Below are 21,591 nucleotides of genomic sequence, written 5' to 3'. Positions count from 1 at the left end.
TTTTTATAAGATAAATATATAATTTTTAATAATTTATTATTATCATTCCTATACATTTGTAGCAATTTCCATAATTTAATTTTATGGAGTCCCTACAATGTATTGTAATTATGTACCGCCATCTTAAATCACGTTGAAGTACTTCTATATACCAGTTTAGTCCATAAATTTAGTATGTTGATAAAACTTACCACCTCTTCTCCAAAAAACCAAAACCAGACAAATAAAAGCAAAAAAAAATTGGTTGTATTATAGTTTTGCATTGTCATAATTTGTGTAATATGAACCATAATTATTAACAATTTAGCATAGAAATTAATTTAGTTATTTATATTTTATAGTTTTCAATTATTATTAAATACATTTTTATTTATTTTATATATAATAATGAAGTATACTTATTTTATTTCTTATTATAATTCTTGGATTATGTTTGTTGTTGAAATTGGTTATTCTTATAAACAGATAAGTGCGGTAGATGAGGACACTGGGCTGAATGGCCGTGTACGCTACGCACTGGGTGGCTCAGGCAGTGTGGAGGCATTCGTGATGGACCCAATCAGTGGAGTTATCCGCACAGCCAAGACACTAGATCGGGAGAGTATAGCTCAGTACGAAATAGAGGCTCTGGCCATCGACAGAGGCACTCCCCAGCTCTCTGGATCTGTGAGTATAATAAATTATTAACCATATTGAATTACTTGTAAGCCCAATTTAAAAATGTTTAAAACATTGGGTTGCAAATACTGAAGTCTATGTTAAAGAGGAGATTGTAAAAATCCTAAAGAAGCTAAAAACCTTCATTCACTTTAGCTGGCATCCATTATTCTTATTTGTGTTATTAATGTGTATAAATACAATAACTTTGTGTTTTTTGTTATGTTCAAAATACTTATAACAGGACTAATATTACCAGTGTTTGATTTCTACAATTAGAGAAAAAATAAACTATAAATATAACCTCCTGAGAGTCTACAGAGTATGGTAAACCTATATACCGTTCAGGCATGTTCTGCCTCATAACTAGCACTGAATATTACTGCAGATAGTTGTTTTATGAGGCTTATTACATATTATGTTTGTTATAATGGAATCTACGAGAGCAGTCTCTGGCCTCTATAATCTTAATAGGAAAGTCCACTAAGTACCTCATATTAAGTGCTACTAAAATGTTTAAAAAAGTATGATAAGGGATGTTAGGATTTAAAACACTATATTATTTTCATCAGATCTATCAATGTCTGTATTAATATGATAACATTTCACACGTATATATACCATAACTTTGCTGGAGGTTCTGTGAAAAAAATGCAGAACCAACACTTTTAAAGTGAGTTTTCTTACATTTTTTCCCACCAATAATAATTCTTTGGTATTTCTACTTTTTACATTTAATATTTATCTAACTAAGAATAATCACACCTCCTCCTGAGGTGATCGATAGAGTAAGATAGGATATCAAGTTATTGGTTGAGTGTTAGCGAAGCCTATCACTTAAGGGACTAGAAACATTGTGTGTTATAGGTGTAAATAGCAGAATAAATACATTTTTAAACAATATTCAGTACAATCATATGAGTTTTTAACATGTAATGTACCTACCACAACATCATATTTATTCATGTGGTAAGATACCTTGCAAAATATTTAATCCATGTAGATTTTTAATTTTGCATAAACCTAAACTTAATTTCTTCAGACAAGTATGAGTTCCATCATGGTGCTTGTCCAACCATGGAATTTGGATGAGCATAATTACAGCCTATCATTCAATAAGCTGACATAATTTCTCTTTTGTCTCATGGGAGGTTGTAAACATTTCTATTTTGTATTATTGTCTCTCTCTGTCTATCTGTCCACAAGACATCTAGAGAATGAAGTGAGCTGTTGACTTATAAAAAAATAAACTACACACAAGCTGAATGATCAACAAATCTTCTTCATTATATTTTTTTCTAGAATTGTAAACACATTTTTCTACGATTTAATACAATTTTTGAATAATAAAATTATTATTATAGTGTGGAAATTCCTTTTTATAGTATTTGTAGACATGACTTAGTGCATCAAATCGAATGAGAGTCTTACATGTGGGCTGTTTTACAGGTATTGGTGACAATCCGTATAGAGGATGTGAACGACTCACCCCCAGGGTTTGAAAGTGACAAGTTGACCTTGTACATAGCTGAGAACTCTCCAGTCGGCTCCACGGTGGGAGAACTCCATGCCAAGGATCCGGACGAGGGGCAGAATGCCGTAGTCCAGTACTCTATCATAGGTGTGATGTCCTTTATTTTAAGTTTAAATCTGCTTTTGTTGATTTGTAAGGAAATCACCAGCATTAATAAATTTTTGCCAAAATAGTAACGTAAAGAACTTTTTCCTGTACTTGTGTTTTTAGGCATACTTTTAATAAATATGTACTATCAACATATATATATTCTACAGTCCACATAGCAGCTTCTGATTTGCTAAGTATCTAAGAATGTGTAGTGCTATCAATAAAACAATATAACTTTTAAAATAAAAATAAATGTACTGAAATATTTCTTGGCTATCATGAGGTAAATGACGGTAATAGTTAAAAAAGTACATCTCTGCAACATATTCTATCTAGTCGCTCTTACAGCAACTCTGAGATATTAAATCGTTATTTGAAAAACTCCAATCTTGGCACTCAACCCTCTGTCATTGCTCCAGATAGATTCAACATTGGTTGTAACATGTTGAGACTCAGACTGTTACTCTGAACAAAGATAGGTTCCGTAACATTTGTGAAGTAGGTATGGTCACCGGAAAAATACTATATCTTAGCAAATACTGCCGCATTGTTTTAACTGGAATTCCACATTGCCTCCAGCAGGGACATCACTTGGACCATTACCATGAACAATGGTATGTTCCCTAGTGTCTGTGATGTAAGGCGTAGGCATTAGAATAAAACTACATCTCACAATCTTATTCCGTCTCTTTGCTCCACGTCATGTTTCAAAGTACTCCTATAGGAGTGTTTTCGGGAACCCTGGTGTAGACTAAGAAACTTCCCACAATAACTGTGAGGTAACTTATAGTGATTGGAAAATGCCAAACTCTGCAATCAATCCTCTCCCGTTACATCAGGACAGTTTTTATGTACAAGGTGTCGCTAGAAAATAACCGGACTGAGGCTGAAACAAATTTTACTTACAGATATTTATAATTTGATGTTATCCCCTTTAATGTACTCCTATCCTAGCTTTCTATACCTCTCCACTGTATGTAACAATGTTGCAGATCAATTTCCATAACCCAGTTCATGACTTCCATCTCTTTTTCTTTTAATGCTTCAACAGTCTCAAACTTTTTCCTTTCACAGCTGACTTGACTTTAGGGAACAAAAAATGTCACAGGGAGCCAAGTCGGATGAGTATGGATGATCTAAAACGAGGATGTTATATTTGGCAAAAAACTTCTGCATTGATAAAGCTTTGTGAGCTGGAGCAATCCTGGTGGAGGATCCATGACGTGTTTTTGCACAAATTGTTCCGTTTTCTCTGTACATGCACACATAATGTAGTTAGTTTGCTAATGTAGAAATTCTGATTCACTGTCAACCCCACCCAATCAATGTGCACCATCCTTTTGATATATATATAAAAAAAAACACAAAAATTATGGTCTTGAATTTTTATTTTGTCATTTGTGCTTTTTTGCCCCACTTTTTGTAACAGTTTGATTTTCACAAGCTGTTCTTTGGATACTCAACATTTTTCTGACCCAGAGACAAAGGTTAACTGCTTGTAACTGGCGCAATGGGTGGAATAAGTACAGGAATCAGACGAAATTTGCTGGGATCAGACGTGAAATGGTGGGAGGGGGCGGCCATATGATATTCAACCTTACTGCGTTCTATCTGTGGCTCTTCCAATACTAACCTGGTTATTTTCTTGTCACACCTCATATTTCCTCCAATAAGAATGTCATTCCATAGCCAAACATGAAAAGTGATGGAGGCAAGTCGTAGTAATTGTAAGAAAACCGTATTTCCCCAAATTGTCAGTTCAGTAGTTTTAGAAAAATCAGTGGATGTACATAACAAAAGGAATATGCAAACAGGTTGAACTCAATAACCCCTTCCTTTTTGAACTTGGTTAATAATAAGGTTTGAAAGATATGTACGGTTGTGTCAGGTGGTGAGGATTCTGACAGCTTCTCGCTGGTGCGTCGGCCCGGATCAGACAAGGCGGAGCTGCTGACAATGGTGGAATTAGACTACGAAAGTTCACGCAAACGGTTTGAGCTCATCGTGAGGGCAGCATCACCACCACTGCGCAGTGATGTGCACGTTGAAATATTGGTCACCGATGTGAATGATAACGCACCTAGGCTCAAGGACTTTCAGGTAACATCTGGAAGAACATATAGGTTTTAAACTGTTTGAAAAAGTCTGTGTATCTTTATAACAGTTTTATAACAAGTATCAACAACAGTACTAAGTTGCTGATAGACCTCACTTGATAAAGAGATTGGTGTACCAGTGAGACATTAGAAATCGTCACACTTGATATCACACCATGCTGCAACGACCGAAGGGTCACAATTAAATGTTCTATACAGGATTTTTATACTTTGGACAAAAATATAGTGTTCTGCCACCTGCTATTTACCAGTAAATTGGAAATGAAAATAAAAGTAATACATTTTTATTGTTAATACACATTCTTTACACAATGTACATTTCAGTCTTTTTAGCTATTATTTTATTTTTAAAAGGTTTTCTAAAATTTTACTCAACACGATCTCAATTTTGACCTCCTTAACAGCTTTTGTTAAATCAACTAATTATTGATTTTTTTATTGAAGAAGAGGCATAGGCAATTTATTGTGCTCTAAAGTATTATCCTTTTATTGCATTTTTGAACAATTGTACATTCTCAATAGTGGGGAACTGTAATTAAATATCATGATCTAGTTTATTTTTTTACTGTTAGGTGTCATGGGCCTTTATTCTGTTTCTATTGCGTTCATGTTTGACCCTTTCAGGGCCAGGAGCAAATATGAAATGTTGCAAAATTTTTTCACATCTCATATCCCCTTGTGACTAGTCAAAGTGCCAGGCTGAAATTGGCGATTTTGCAGTCTCTTAGATTAAAATTTATAAGTTTTCATAAAAAGTAGAGAATGACCTAAAAGTTGCACCAAATTACTTGTATAGATATATACTATCAACAAAAAAATATATAGATATAGTTTTAAGTAATTTAAAATAAAAAAAAAATGTTTAATAGATTACATAAAAAAATTTTTTTGCAAATAACTAAAAAAGGAAAAATAATTTTACAGTGGGAAGCTACTTTATTATATTATACATTTAGAAAGGAACAACCATACAAAATGTTGTGTTATTTCTTTCATAAATAAATTTAGTATGACACATTTTGTGTAAATACGCATAATTGTACTTTGCAACATTTTATAAGTGTTAAAGCAACTGACTCTTGCATTGCATGAAACTTAAAATAAATATTCACATTATGGATGTACCGGTAAACAGATGATTTTAGGATCCATAAACAGTTTCAATTCAGTTTAAAAACACTATTTACCAAGAAATATTTACACAATTTTATTTGAAAATTTATTTACACTTTTTCTTTTTACAAATGAGCTATTTACAATTTCACTCCTGTGAGATCGCAAATTGTCAGTCATTGTAACTACTACACACAATAGCTAAGCACGTAACAACTAAAACCACTAATATTTACAACCACAAAATAAAATAATGAAGAAGAATCCAGCATACAATAATATGATTACACTATAAAGAATACAATAAAGAATTAACAACGAAAGATCGAGTCAGCTGATAATGTCATGTGACAATTATGAAATAAAAATGCATAGACCTCCAAAATAAAAATGATATTCATATTAATTATCTAAAAATATACTAGGGAATAAAAAAACATAAAACTTTAATCATTTGGCGTCGTATTTATTTAAGAAAACGACGAATATCAAGGAGGCAATATATTGCCGCCTGGCACTTTTCGCATATGTCACAGACGGCAATATTTTACCACCTGGCACTTTTCAGACACGATCTATGGCGGCAATATATTGCCACCTGGCCCGGAAAGGGTTAAGATCACCAGTTGATATGTTTGTTTCTGGGATGATACAGGAAATCTTGATGATTCATCCTTTACACATCAATCTGTATCTAATGAAAATCCAAAGCTCTGTGATAGAAAATCACTTTTTTTAAATACAGTATACGTAAAAAAAAACCCACATAATAAATACTGCCATCTCATTGGTACATAGTTTTAAACATATTTTTAAATGTGTATGTATCCTAACAGTTTACAGTTACATTAGAAGTCTATTTTATTTTTAACGTGATAAGCTCTCTTAAATGTATAAATTGGTTATATCTGTTGGAGATACTTTCTTATAAATATAGAAAACTTTACAATTGATTAATTCACCTTTAATTAGCACACTTTTTTAAACCTGTATTATCTTTTGATAGTTATGGGTTGTAGCTTTTAATTGTATTAAAACTATGCATTTTTTTGAAGATTTTCTAGATGATATCTATTATTTTTTTCTAAACAGATAATATTCAACAACTTTCGTGATTGCTTCCCTGCTGGGACATTTGGCAAGATTCCCGCTGTGGACGATGATGTCTCCGACAAGGTAGGACTACTGTTTTAGGTCTATAATGGAGATTTCATATCACTTAAATTCATAAGTTTTAACCTTAACTGCAGTTTAAATTATAATGTTACTAAATAGGAAACTAGTTTGTCACAACTTTATAAGTATGGGTTAGTTTCACTGTTTTCAGTTCCAGTTCTCCAAATTTGATAAGCAATTCGCTTTTCTCTTCCCAATTTAGCGATTTTTGTATGTATAAATTTAAATAAATATGCAGTAATATAATACATTCAGATTATATTTGTCATTTTGTTTTTTACATCATTACCTTGATTGTTTTTCTTCTTTTAAAAAATTACAACATTTTATGTATGATTTATTTGTACTCTGCCCTCTACCTATAAACATGTCAATTTCAGAACTTGCAGACTTTATTAAGCTAAAATATAGTAAGTTATTAGTTCAAGGTCTCAATCCTCTCCTTTGGTGATTCATTCACATAATCTCGTTTATTTGTTTCATTATGCTTTTATTTGATTTTACAAAACTATTAAATATGGATTTTCAGTTTGAATCAGATAAAAGATGGCTATTCATATTTAATTTGCAATGGCTGATATTCACATATTTAATTAAATCAAATTTATTCTGTTTTAATAACCCAACTATTACCAACCAACTTAAAAAGTTAGTAAGTGTATTTTGTTTGTCGTTTTTCTTCTCTATTAATAAAATAGTATAGAGAAATATTTCTTTACTGGGTAAGAAATTGTTTTTGTCAACTGGCTTGTGTTTAGCAGGTACCTGTCATTAATCTTGTTATGTTTTGAGTAGTTTTTGTTTAGGTTTAAAGTGGAACATAGGCTGCCTTATTATAAACTAGCAGTTACCCGCGGCTTCACACGCAATTTTATGTTGTAAAACTGGACAATATATCTATGTATTCTTTTTCTATGACATAATAAACAGTCTAGAGATAATCGATAGTCACTCAAAGCTATTCAAATCTCCTGATCCAATTTAAATTTAAGTTTAAAGAACAGAGGTTTGGGATCCTGAAGCCGTAAAGTGAAACAGTTTTTATAAGATTAGTATTTCCCTCCCACATTCCATGATAATTTATTGAAGTTCTTCGATGGCTTCAGTAACAATAAGAGTTAGCCTTTTTATCCCAATGACGAAAGTGTATCGTACAACTAAAAAGTTGCTGCGGTCAATATGGGTCTGTTCTGGTCGTTTAAATTCACCCCCGGTGTTTTGGCATAATAAATCGTCCGCCATTATCTTTTTATTTTCATTAGCGATGTAAACAGATGTTTCAGAAAGTTTGTCGAATCATAGCTGTCAACAGCTGATTAGTGCCAGTTTAATTTGAATTATGAAACATTTGAATTCGACTTTATTTGGTGAAATGAATGTGTTACGGGTGGTAAAAAGCACTCTAAATGTTAATTCAGATCAAAAGCTATACCTTTTCCAAATTTCAGCACATTCTGTATAGCAGTTTCAGCGTGATTCGAGGATAAACCTCCAAACATCCAAATATTCAAACCTTTTACATTTATAATATTAGTGGGATAGCTCAATTCTTGAAAACATCTTTGCTAATATATAAAATTCACTTTTTTTACTAGAATAATCAGTAGAATGTTACTACTGACCTAATGAATTTTTTTATCTCTTTGGTATGATGATGAGATGAGATTTAGTGTTTTGTGAAACCTTACAAAATTTAGTTCAAAATCTATCCTAAAGGTAATGAAGTTATTTTAATAAATGTGACATGGATCTGTTTCAGTTGTTGTACCGCATATTATCAGGTAACAATGCCAACCTGGTACAGCTCAATGAGAGCTCAGGACAACTTAGCCTGTCCCCACAGCTTAACACGAATGTGCCCAAGCTCGCCAGCATGGAGGTGTCAGTCACAGGTAGGTACAAGGCTGTGTTGTGGATCTGTTTCAGTTGTTGTACCGCATATTATCAGGTAACAATACCAACCTGGTACAGCTCAATGAGAGCTCAGGACAACTTAGCCTGTCCCCACAGCTTAACACGAATGTGCCCAAGCTCGCCAGCATGGAGGTGTCAGTCACAGGTAGGTACAAGGCTGTGTTGTGACATCAATTAAATAAATGAACATATTCTTAGAAAAATTAATCTCTTATTCATTTCATTGATGTATATAATACTGCAATATCAAGTGTGTGTTGTTGTAGACGGTGTGAACGAAGTGAAGGCCATGATGCAGCTGTCAGTACGGTTGGTGACAGATGAGATGTTGCTCAGTTCCGTCACTGTCAGGTTAGCAGACATGACAGAGCAGGCATTTCTGTCTCCCCTGCTAGGATTCTTCATCGAAGGCCTTGCAGCCATTATACCCTGTCCAAAGGAGAATGTATACGTGTTCAGTATACAGGTATGCTTTATCTGTTCTATTACATTTTAAACTCTTGAGATCTTCTTGCATATATGTTGTAAAACGTTATTGTATTATTCTAGAATGTAAAAAAATCTGTGATTGTAACATAATTAAAAGAAGTCACGATTTAATACTAAATAGAATTAATTCTGTTTTTTTTATTTCAATTAAGCATAAATCTTAACAAAACTCAGATGATCAGTAATATTGTTAATCTCACCCATTGCAAGTGAATAAAACATCAAATTTACTACTAATTGAAGTGTTTTATAATTTTTAATGTTTTTCCTCGAAATGTCCTTTAGTTTTGTAGTCAATCACTACTAATCACAGAAAACTTTCAAATATCTTCACATTCATGCAATAAAAGTTATAGTTATTTTCTCTATAAGTGAATGAATGAATGAACGTTTATTATCATATTACATTTTACAAGATCCAGCTATGCTGGTAAGACAGATGACCTAAGTCAGAAATAGAACAATAATAAATATTGTCACTGCAATATAATATAACCTAATATTATATCATATTAAAAATTAAACACCATTAATAAACTGCACATAAAAGCTTTACGAAGATGTCAGACATTAATATGATAAACAATGAAATTGTTCAAACTTTGACATCAGTAATATACTGTTAAATAAATGTAAATATATAAATCCAATAATTCCCTTTCCTCTTTCTCCCATCGTTGATAGTAATATTACTATCAATTTATCATCATGAGTCAGTTCTACATGATGAAATAAAAATAAATATAAGATGTTAGATCATAACAAACAAATAAAGAGTATTATACTTCCGTAAAATGTCAGAAGTTCTTAATGATTCAATGAACTTTTTTGATCATTAAGTCTTTAAACATTTAGTAAAAGATAATTGAATCCTTGTATTGACAGATTTTATCAAAACAATTTAAGTGTTGGAAAACATTTTAAGCTTTTGTTAAAAAATAGTATTTTAAGCTTTTGTAAGTTAGAATTGCAAGTTATTTTACTTTCCTGTCAGTAATAATGTTATGGACTGGTGAAGTAAATGCAACATAGCCAGTGACACTTATGTTACTCTTAACAGCTATGGGAACAATGGGGCTCTTTAATCCTCCTTATCTTCCCAATTATAATTATGTTGAGTAATATATTGTTTCAATTAGTTTAAAACTAAGTAGTGTACAAGTGAGTTACAATGAAAAGAAATACAAATTCTATTAAGTAAACTGATTTCTACAAATTGTACATAATATATTTATGCATGTCATAGTGCATCTTGTTTATAGTTTTTGGGATCTGCATACAATAGGCTCAGCACTGTTTCCTATCATAAACAGTGTGACTACTCGGGAGTCTTATAAGTGTGGGGCTGGATCCTGTACGACCACAGTCACACTAGTTTGTGTAGTACTGAATATACAGATTCCAAATAAAATGTTGGTCTTTTTCCAATGGTTATAATAATAATGAGTGGAATTATGAAAATATTTAATTTTTACAATTCTGGATTTTTGTTTACTTTACAGGATGACACAGACGTGAATGCTCGTATTCTAAATGTGAGTTTCTCTGCCAGACAGCCTGATGGACAGTTCTACTCTCCACAATTTCTCCAAGAGCGAGTCTACCTCAACAGAGCTGTTCTGGCCAGAATTGCTACTGTACAGGTAACAATAAGTCAAATCATTCGTTAGATTTAATTAATCTGTCTTCTTGAATAAAAAAGAGGATAAAATGGTATTAATGGTGTATTCTTTTTAAGAACATTTGTTGATTTCTGTAAATCTTTTGTATGGATATATTTCTAGTTGTTAAGGCTTTTCAAACCTGTAATAAATTAATCATAGTAAAAAAATTGTAATGATTTTGATTAACTTAGAAAAGTCTACAGATGTAATGAAACAACATCTTAGACAGCTAGACCGCAGAGCACCAATTTAAATTTTGTTTAGTTGTTATTTGAATAAGTAACTAAATTTCATTGGAGGAGAGCTTTTCCATATTGGATTTTTTAATTGCAGTAGAAAATAACTTGTTGTCCAATAATTTTTAATCTATAAATGTAAATTGTTGGTTCACTCTTGAAGACAACCCTTAATGTTGAATAGCTTATAGGATAAATATTTAAAATTGTTAGACAATGTTAATTGTTTCTTTATTTAAAAAAGTTGATTAAATGTTAAATTTTGACTTAATGTTTCACAGGATTAATAATATTTTAAAATATAAAATAACACAAATATATATATATATATATATATATATATATATATATATATATATATATAGTATTTTGGAAACCAGTTTTTTTGGACTGCTGTTAATTACATGAACATTGTTAGTTATACAATATTGTGAAACCTATAGTTCTCAAAAGATGATATAGATCTCAAAATACAATTTTTTTTTAAATTTGTGAATGCATAATTGTAATTATCTGCCATATTAATATTTAAAATAAGCTAATTATTTTTAAGAACACATTTATTGCGTAGGAAATCTAGCAAGATTAATATAATTCATATTTTAGGTGCTTCCTTTTGATGATAACCTGTGTGTACGTGAACCATGTCTTAACTTCGAACATTGCCTGACTGTACTGAAGTTTGGCAACGCCTCAGGTTTTATTAGCAGTGACTCTGTGCTGTTTCGTCCCATCTATCCTGTTTCCACATTCGCCTGCCGTTGTCCTACAGGATTCACCGGTAGGTGTTTTGATAGTGTTTGAAACAAAAATCTTACACCATGCTTTCCAAAAGTCCTTCTTGCTTTTTGCTTTTATTATCTGTTTAAAATATATTGAAAATAAACACTTTGGTGTATGTCTAAAAAAAGAAAATATTTATTTTCAGCATGCTGCAATATTATTAAAAAAGTAAATTATTTCAATAAAATAGATAATTAAAAGTTGTGGTCAAAAATTTCCACAACTAAACAGTGGGTTCACAAGTATCACAACTCTTAGATGAAATGTGAGACTGGATGTATCAGCCACAGCCTCTTTGTTCTCAGAGAATAGTTCATTCCAAACTATTAAGAACACTTTTTGAGTTACCAAAGGACATGCCCCAGCCAGGTGACAAATACAACCGATTTTGGAATAAAGTCTAAAATCTCCAGTGCAAATAGGCTAGTGTATACTCCTGTGATACTTTTAATTTTATTTTATAAAATTAAATATGCTTAATGTGATATGTAAAATTTGATATGTATAATGTAATATTTAATTTGCATAATATAATATGTAAAATTTAATATAAAATGTAAAATTTAATATTTATAATATAAAATGTAACTTATATATCTTATAAGAATTGGCACATAACTTGGGTATAATTAGACATGGTTTGTGTATTATTGTTTAGGTGTATAGTGTAAAATTTAATATTTATAATATACATAAAATATAATATGTATTTTTAAATGTGTAATCGGAATGTCTTAATTTGCAAACTCTATAAAATTTAATATTTAAAATGTGAAGTCACTGTAGTTCTATTTATTTGCATTCAATTATGTTTTCTTCATGAATTAATAGTTTAGAACATTTTGATTAATTCCATAAGATTTTCATACTTTAATGTAGTTATAAAATAATAACAATATATATATATATATAAAAATATAAATATAAATATTAACAAATTGAGTACTGTCTGCAAATTACTAATATTTGAACATATATGTAAATCTATTTATTTGGATTAAGTGATTAGTTTCTTTCCTTACAAATAAACACTGCTTGTAATATGTTTATCTAAATCCATAATAGTTCAAATTAATGAACTTAATCCATTAGCAGCCACCGTGTAATCATTGTGGTATTGCACAATTGGGCTTACACTTTACAGGTGTAGACTGGGCATTGCCACTCAGCGACTGGGTAAGCTATTCAATTCATGAGAGACTCAGAATATTTATACCTTACTCTGCCTCCTCCCTTTGCTTGATATATTGAATAGTAGACATGTTTTTGTTTTGTAAAGATTTAAATTGAAACTGACCACTTCTGTACCACTGTGTTGCAGGTAGCAGAGAACACTACCTGTGTGACACAGAGGTGAACCTGTGCTACTCCAACCCTTGCCGTAACCAGGGCAAGTGCCAACGCAAGGAAGGTGGCTACACCTGCGTCTGTGCCTCGGGATTCACAGGTACATTTGACACTGGCATAGGATAAGAAAAACTAATTATTTCTGGTTAATCTGTATTATCATTGTGCTTTAAAGTTTCTTAAAAATCATTTATGAGTTTAAATGTTTTATAAAATAATATGTTTACTGACCACTTTCTTTCACCATAAGCATTAAGTTATATGGCAAAATAACCAAACCTAAATAACCTATATATTGCAAATTCAACCTATAAATGATAATTTATATGATTCATTTGTATGAAACGAAAGACATAGATACCAATTTACTAATTATACTTTCTGATATCCAGGTTTGAACTGTGAAATAGACCTATCTGTGGACACGTGCCAACCAGGTATCTGTCACTCTGGCTCCACTTGCTCCTCTCTGGTCAAGGGGGGATTTGTATGTGATGACTGTGCCCCCAGTGGGACGTTTGAACACTATGACCGCCTGTGTCAGCTGCGGGGGCGAGCATTCCCCCGAGAGTCCTTTCTCACATTCCCTGCTCTGCGGCAGCGTCATCGGCTGCACATTGCCCTCAAGTGAGTAACCTGTAAATTGCTGTTGTGCTAGACCAGATAATCCTGTCATTATAACCATCAGAAAGGCAGGAGGTGTACACATTAACCTTTTGAGTCCTGGGTTACATCACCCTTATCAAGTCTGATTCTCCTATAGGGCTAACTTTAAATGTTTATACTTGACGTGTTTGCACCTTTATCATTCTTCCGAATTCTGATTGTTTTTATGTACATTTTTTCAACTTTTATTCTGAAAGTTACCTCTACTTAACTTCTAATTAAGCTTCATCAACTTCTAAAGTTTTTAATGGTTTTAGCATGTTTTCCATAATATTTTACTGAGAAGTCTTTTTCTGTAAATTTAGTAATAAATCTATTTTAAATGCTCTTTTGGTCATAAAACACACATTTGATTTCTGTGCCATTTCACATTAAGCAATCAGAATTTAAGTTTGAATTAATAGAGCTGAAAGCCGAGGATTGTTGCTTGTTGATAGGAAAATCAGCAAACTTATCTCGAAAACTACCTTCTAGAGTCTACTGATTTGAAAGAATACATGAAAGTATACATTTTTACACATATTTAGAAATGTTTGGTTGCACTGCAATATTTCTCAACTAGATGTCAAAGTAGGCTTCATGTATAAAGCAGACTCCTAGCATGCTACAAACCAAAACTTCAATAACAGCTTTAAATATACAATAATAAGATCATTACCAAACTGACATCAAGCTAACAGTTTCAATAGATATATAATTTAGTACTCTCTATACATTATCAACAATACAGTGATAACAGTGTCTAAAAAATAGTGAAAAAGTGAATTAGCAACCCTGCTCCCCAACATTTATTCTGCAAACCAAAGTGGACAGACAACTTGAATAATCTCTACTGGTTGAGAAAGATTGCAGTGCAATCAAAAATTTCTAAATATGTGTATTTGTATCTACTATTTCAAATCAGTGGACCATAGAAGGTAGTTTTCAAGGTAGTAGCTGCTGATTTTCCTATAAACTAGCAACTATTAGTATTTAAGATAGTTTATGCTCATATTGCAATAACATTCTGATCTATCAGATTCGCAACACTGCTAGAGACAGGGCTGCTACTGTACAATGGCCGATACAATGAGCGTCATGACTTCATCGCTGTAGAGGTGGTGGAAGGGGGGAAAGGGGTGCAGTTCTCATTCTCCCTGGGCTCAGATGTTACACGAGTTGTGGCACGCTCGGCGCACGGTGTTAGCGACGGTCACTGGCACACCGTTGTCATTGACTACTTCAACAAGGTTTGTTTGTCAATTTGGTTTTATTAAGTTAGCAGTTGTTCACTGATTTTTAGCTCTCCTTTTTTTTTGCTATAGTGATATTTTGTTAGTGATTTTTAATTTTAAACTCTTCTTTAGATTGGAGAGGATTCTGTTTTCAACATCATAATAAAGAGCCAGTGTAAACCTAGAGCTGAGGTAACAATTACACAAGGGCTAAAAGTACAAATTATGAAAGTGTTTTGCGTGAACACCATACAGGAATAATTTGTTTCGTTTAAAAATTGCAAATGCATCAACTGCATCAATCATTCTACTGTTTTGTTTACCGAAGTTTAAAATAATTTGATTAAATATAAACAACTAAATTTAAAACAAGTATTTATTGAAACATGAAAAAGAATTGTTTGAACATTTCATGTTAAATTGCAAAGGAACCTTCTGGATAAAGCTAAACTTACAATAAAATTTATAGAAAAAAAAGTTTGCCTTAAATCTTTTAATTTTATTAATAATTCCAGTTTTTGAACAACCAATACTGTAATATAACTTAGTTACAAGTATTTATTGAAAAGAAGGTGTATTTTTTAATTGAATTTGTTTTAAAATATTTAATTATTGTGAACATTTTATAGCTTCAGTTGATTTACACAAAATATAGTCTAGGTTGATTTGGTTGTTGAACAATATTTGTATTTCCTTCATAAAATTGAATAAAAGACTATTAAATGTCTAGACGTGGTAAATTGTTTAAAAGCACATTATTTTGTGATAAAGACTATTAAATTTGATCTTTTTGTTTTATGTGCCATTCATTTAATAAACTCAACTTTAGTGAACTTTTTAATTTTGCTTGTTTGTTTAATTTATTTGCGGCATAAGGTGATATTCAATTATTTATTTATTTATAAATTTGATAATAAATGCTAAATAAGTATAATTTACAAAAGAACATTTTAGCACCAAGTTCTTTCACTATCGTATACATATTTATTAGTAGTGCATCTGTATATTGTTGTAGAGTGCTACAGTGAGTTTGGATGACTGTGACACTACACTTACTATCAGTCATGGGGAACAGCTGGGCCTGGCATGCGCCAACACGTCCACTCAGCTGTTGGAGACCAGGTATGTACTTCAAGATTAGGCAGGAACTGACACATCACCATGTACTTTATATTCATTTTTCTGTTGTAATAATTTTACTAAGAGATAAAAGCTGATAAAAAATGTTTGAATTGGATTTTAAATCAAGAGAAAAATCTTTATTTTCTTTCATTTTTTGCCTGTGCTCACTTATTGTTTTCAACATCTTGCTGTCATAACACCCTCCTATGTACAAGAGCGTTTAAACTGATATGGTGAATTTTTACTGTCTGGATCATAAATTACTTTCTCCTTTTTCTTACCGCTTTTGTTTTTTTTTATTAAATTCACGTAGTATCAAATAATTTGTACTAATATTTTAATTTTTTTAGTACTTTAATTTGGTGATATTTTGTTTATTATTTCATTTCCATGTGTTTTTATTTAAATTATACTGGCATTAAATAATATTGATCAATACTGACAATACATACAATAAATACAAACAGTACTGATATTGAAAGAAAACTATCAATATTATCTGCCAGAAGTTTTCAGAGCAGGCAGCTGATCGAACTTACCAAGAGCTGTATGTTTGCATTCTCAACCTGTAACAGGTAGTCTTTTACACTGAATTGAGTAGCTTTGAATTACTAGGCATAAAGCTCAAATAAGATAAGATTTTCATGGAAAATCTCATCATGTTCCAGATGTGCTGTTTTGACTGAGACCTGCCACCGCTTCCTAGATCTGACTGGTCCTCTTCAGATTGGAGGTTTACCTGCTTTACCCGCCTCTACCACCTTCCAAGTGAGCAGCAAAGATTTTGTTGGGTGCATCGCAGATATCCACATTGACCACAAGCTTCTAGATCTCAACAGGTACTGTTTACTTCATTTATCAATTCAACTGAAATTTGTACATTTTTTAGCACTGACATTTTTACATGACACAGCCTAGCTTAGAATAATAGGGACCCCCCCTATAGTATATAGTATGCCCTATATACTATAACATATAAGAATAAATTATTAATTTTCCTGTGTATTTTGAGTTCATATCAAAAATCTCATATTCAAATGTTTCATTGTTAAACATAAAATTCATAAAATTTGTAAAAATATATAGCATTTAAAAATGAGCTGATGTCTGACCTTATAAAAAGAACTACAAATCCTTATCAATTATAAAGCTTTAGATTTTTTCGAAAGGAGACTAGACTATTGGTTTTCTTGATCTCAGAAGTTGTTGTATAGTTTTGTACCGAAATAAAAATATGTTTTTCAGAAAAAGATTGTTGAGTCGGTTGGAAGAGTGAATTAGTTAGTCCTGTGAAGATCAAAAGGGATTTTTTTACTTGTAATATGTGTTTGATTTTGAAGACAAATAACATGCATTGTAACAAGTAAAAATTTGGAAAAAGTCAACAAGTTACATTGCCCAATGGTTACTGATATTAACTATTAAATAATCCACCTAAACTTTTTATATTAAGACAGTTCATAAGAAACCAGCAAGACTCACTTAGATGCAGCATTGATCAACATAGTAAGTAACAATAAGCACTGACATATCACCATTATTAATGACATCATCACAGCTGGTGATAGAGTATAAAGTTAACAACACAAAATAAATTAATGTTGCTCAGCCACAATATTGATGCAAACTGTTGAATACTAACACTGACAGCATTATAACTATGTAAATGAAAATGTTTATTAATTTTGAGTCTGCTGGCTAAGAATATGTATTGTCTTATCTGATGTGGAGGTTGGTAGGATCATAGGATTGCTGGTCCAATGATGGAATATCTGTAACTTCCATTTTTATAAGTTGGGAGTTGTAGCTTGGTAGTAACTCGGAAGAATGGAACTTGCTCATCTGTGTTTTTAGATTTATACTCTTCCCATATGCTCAATATTAATTTATATAATTATTGTTGTTATGGTCGACAAATTGTAATTTACCTTGTATCATCATTCTCATACATTGAAAATAACTAAATGTTTATTCCTTCTGTATATTTTAAAATATTCTCAATTATTAAACAAAAAAAAATTTTAAGGTTTCATTAGACTGTTGAAAATTGTATTTAAAAAATAATTAAATAAGTTAGTCAATACTTTGACTCATCTGTACTGTAACAAGTATGTGTGTTACAGTTTTGTGGCAGACAACGGAACACTGATAGGCTGTCCTCAGCGTCAGACATTCTGTGCATCCAACCCTTGTCTCAATGGTGGGACCTGTTCCGATGAGTGGGCCACTTTCCGCTGCCAATGTCCTGAGGGATGGAGTGGCAAGGACTGTAGTTTAGGTGAGGCAATACATGTTTGGTGTTAGAATTACTAATTTCAGTTCTCAGTTACTTGTCACATCTGTGGTCTTAATCATAGAATTAACGTGTAATATTTATGTATAACATATTATTGAATTAACACTAGCAGCTGAACATCTACATTAAAGTCCAAAATAAAACCAAACCATCCACGGCAGTAGTTAGCATAGAATAAGTAGTGGTAGGTGAAAGTATGAAAATTAATGTAATAAAATATTACAGTGTTTTTGCCCTACAAAAATGTTTAACACGTTGACTGTGGCAGACGCCATATGGCGCAAAGCCAGTTACTAGTAGTCAGTCTCACTAAGTGTACACCAGCAGTGAAAGTGTTGAAAAGTCATTCAACATATTAAAATATAACCTTAACCACTGAATGTGATGTCCAGGTATCCGACCAGCCTGGCACTTTCATGGGGATAGCATGTTATCATTCAACCCTCTTCTGCGACCAATACAACTCCCCTGGTTGACAGCACTGTCCGTGCGCACGCTGCAGTCCACCGGACTACTCATTAACATACAGATTGGCCAGAACAGCTCGGCCATCCTCTCTGTAAGTTATATCTTACATTGCCACATGATTCTAGACTGTGTTGTTGGTGGAATAGAATATATAAACTTTTTATGAGATGGACACTCTGTTCGTATGATCAGCTGTTTATCCTATGTGAAAAGTTTTGTTTTAAAGGAAACTTTACAATAAGATAAAAATTGGAGTAGATAAGTAGAGAGTTGGACCAAGTCGATGTTTTTTGCTTGAGTTAGTGCCAATTAAATTAGTAAATTCTCATCTATATGTTTTCGTAATCATATGATCTTTAATCTTTATACTTTATTTCTTATGGTAGATGATCTGATACTCTATTCTGCACAAATTTTTACCTTTACTTTAGGCTAGTCTTAGGCTTATATGATTATTTGTTAGCCTTTAAAACTGTACTCAGACCAGCATTCAAATCTTTGGAATCACCATGGGAAGTGAAATTATTTCTTATTGTTTCTGTTATTTTACACTTGTATTTGACAAAATTAAATGTTCCTTAGGTGATAAACTGTGACATTTTTACATTAACTTACAATTCTACCACCACATTCCTCCAGATGTTTTAAAGAGCAGTTTGTAGACAGGGTATTTGGTTACAATCTTGTTAAAAATACTTTTAGTATTATTTAGACATTTGACATGAACTGGATTTTGGTCCTGAGTGCTAAAACATTCTATGTATAGGTGCAAGAAAATCATGTTTTGCCTCCTTCATAAAAAAATGTCAAGCACTACTGTAAGCTTTTGTTGCAGGTGGAGGAAGGTTACCTGGTGTATCAACTGGATGGAGAGAGGGTGACACTACACAGTGTGGAGGTGACGGATGGGGCGTGGCACCGTGTGGAGGTTCAGTGGTCAGTGGCTGGGGTGACGCTCTCCTTGGACTATGGCCTGCGTTCAGTCTCACGTAGTCTGGGAGCTAAGCTGCAGGGTCTCTATGTAGGCAAAATAGTGGTCGGTGGCAGTGAGGACCAGGCAGAGAAGCACACAGGTTTTACTGGATGTATACAGGTAAGTTGATGGGTTTTGTTGTCAATAAATAAATAGTGCTTACAATGTTTTCACAGATTTCTTTAATCATCGAGTATATTGCATACAATTTTGTATTATTAAAGAATAGATTTACGTGTGTAAATACCATTTGTCTTTTGTTTCCAAGATGTTGGAACCATTCATTACGTGCCATTTTTCCCAAAATGGCAGGAACTTTTTTTGTAATTTTGTAAGAGTTTTTTTAATTTTAGTCACTGTTCATCTATTTATCAAGATACACACATTTTGAGAATATGAGTTTTTTTTTTAATAAATATAGTTTATAATGTGTTATTATTTTCAAAGTCAAGTTCATTCTCTAGGCAATGGTTCATCCAAGTCAGATAAGACTTCATCCATAGCTACCAAACCTATAGTTTCGTCTGATTCACTACAAATTACATTCATAATGTCACTACTGTTCAAATTAACGCTAATTGTGAAATGTAAGATAATGATTTACAAATTATTTCAAAAATATTAAACCTATATGAACATAGGCCAACCTGCAGTTCCACAAAAATTCAATCAATTCACTAAAACCTAACTCAAACTTCTATATGTTTCTCTTCACTAATTTATAAAACACTGCACAAAAGTTTGTCTATACACACTAGACAATGAAAAATCTAAAAAATAAAAATAAATAGCTAGCAATATACTATTTTTGGCAGTGGTTTAATAACAACCGAGAAATCTACTAATTGAGTCAGTGATTGTAGAACAGAACAAAAATAAAATAAGAGTTCATAGTATTCAGTGACGATACTATTCCTTTAAGAAGTTCTTCTTTGTTTTATATGATTTGTATTACTTGCAGAGACAACAATAAAATAAAAAAAATAATATCATGTATTTGGAATTAAGTTCTTACTGATTCTTTATATTAAGAACTAGTTAACTTTGTGTTATTTAAACAGGTGTTTAGTGATATTAACAAATTGTGAGCACAACACTTGCCCTCCTCACAGTCAGTGTGTGCCCCACTGGCAGATTTATCACTGCCAATGTCACTCTGAATGATATGTATCTCATATTCCCTGTTTTGTGTAGGATGTGAGGATAGGCACGAGCCACTCACTACTGGAGAGGGCCACAGTACAAGTGCGAGTAACAGACGGCTGTGGTGCAGACGACCCCTGTGAAGATAACACATGCCCTCCTCACAGTCAGTGTGTGCCCCACTGGCAGACTTATCACTGCCAATGTCACTCTGGTCAGTATATGTTAGCTGTCCAAGATGTTAGACATAGAATCATAAGTTTTGTGTAGTTGGTATTGTTTACAAGGATTAAAGAAGTAAATCCTGTTTTGGGATAGATGCCAATGTAGATTCCCAATGCATTAAGCATACTGTACAATAGTTGTTGAAAATCTTCACAAGCGTTTGGTGTCAATGAATATATTTAATTGATTAACTCCAGTTTTGTGCACATAGTGTTGACTGCCTAAGGGGCCCTTTATGTGGTATAATAGTGAGTAAGAAAAGCCTAAGAGCTTCCTTCAGTTCTTCAGTTGTTTCTTGTCATATTCTGCTTTTACATTAGGTATTATTAGTGAGATAAAACAGTCATTGTTATATGATTTCAAC

At 32.3% G+C, this 21,591-nt stretch overlaps 1 protein-coding gene across 1 annotated transcript in view; it reads left to right on the top strand.

Annotated features, from left to right (window-relative positions):
* Positions 1–21,591, top strand: part of LOC124365573 (protocadherin-like wing polarity protein stan) — a 112,749-nt gene that overhangs the window by 26,313 nt on the left and 64,845 nt on the right. The window contains exons 15-31 of the mRNA XM_046821569.1: positions 466–666; positions 2,107–2,278; positions 4,170–4,381; positions 6,604–6,687; positions 8,447–8,579; positions 8,868–9,067; positions 10,593–10,733; positions 11,597–11,771; positions 13,095–13,220; positions 13,513–13,747; positions 14,805–15,015; positions 16,016–16,122; positions 16,791–16,961; positions 18,246–18,400; positions 18,811–18,977; positions 19,722–19,979; positions 21,054–21,216. Coding sequence (XP_046677525.1) covers positions 466–666; positions 2,107–2,278; positions 4,170–4,381; positions 6,604–6,687; positions 8,447–8,579; positions 8,868–9,067; positions 10,593–10,733; positions 11,597–11,771; positions 13,095–13,220; positions 13,513–13,747; positions 14,805–15,015; positions 16,016–16,122; positions 16,791–16,961; positions 18,246–18,400; positions 18,811–18,977; positions 19,722–19,979; positions 21,054–21,216 — 2,911 coding nt within the window. The remainder of the gene's footprint in view (positions 1–465; positions 667–2,106; positions 2,279–4,169; positions 4,382–6,603; positions 6,688–8,446; positions 8,580–8,867; positions 9,068–10,592; positions 10,734–11,596; positions 11,772–13,094; positions 13,221–13,512; positions 13,748–14,804; positions 15,016–16,015; positions 16,123–16,790; positions 16,962–18,245; positions 18,401–18,810; positions 18,978–19,721; positions 19,980–21,053; positions 21,217–21,591) is intronic.

Source organism: Homalodisca vitripennis, chromosome 1 (assembly GCF_021130785.1).
Source record: "Homalodisca vitripennis isolate AUS2020 chromosome 1, UT_GWSS_2.1, whole genome shotgun sequence".
In the NCBI taxonomy this organism is placed as follows: Eukaryota; Metazoa; Arthropoda; class Insecta; order Hemiptera; family Cicadellidae; genus Homalodisca; species Homalodisca vitripennis.
The sequence above is the reverse complement of the archived record's forward strand: the minus strand, read 5'-3'. Positions and strand labels throughout refer to the sequence as shown.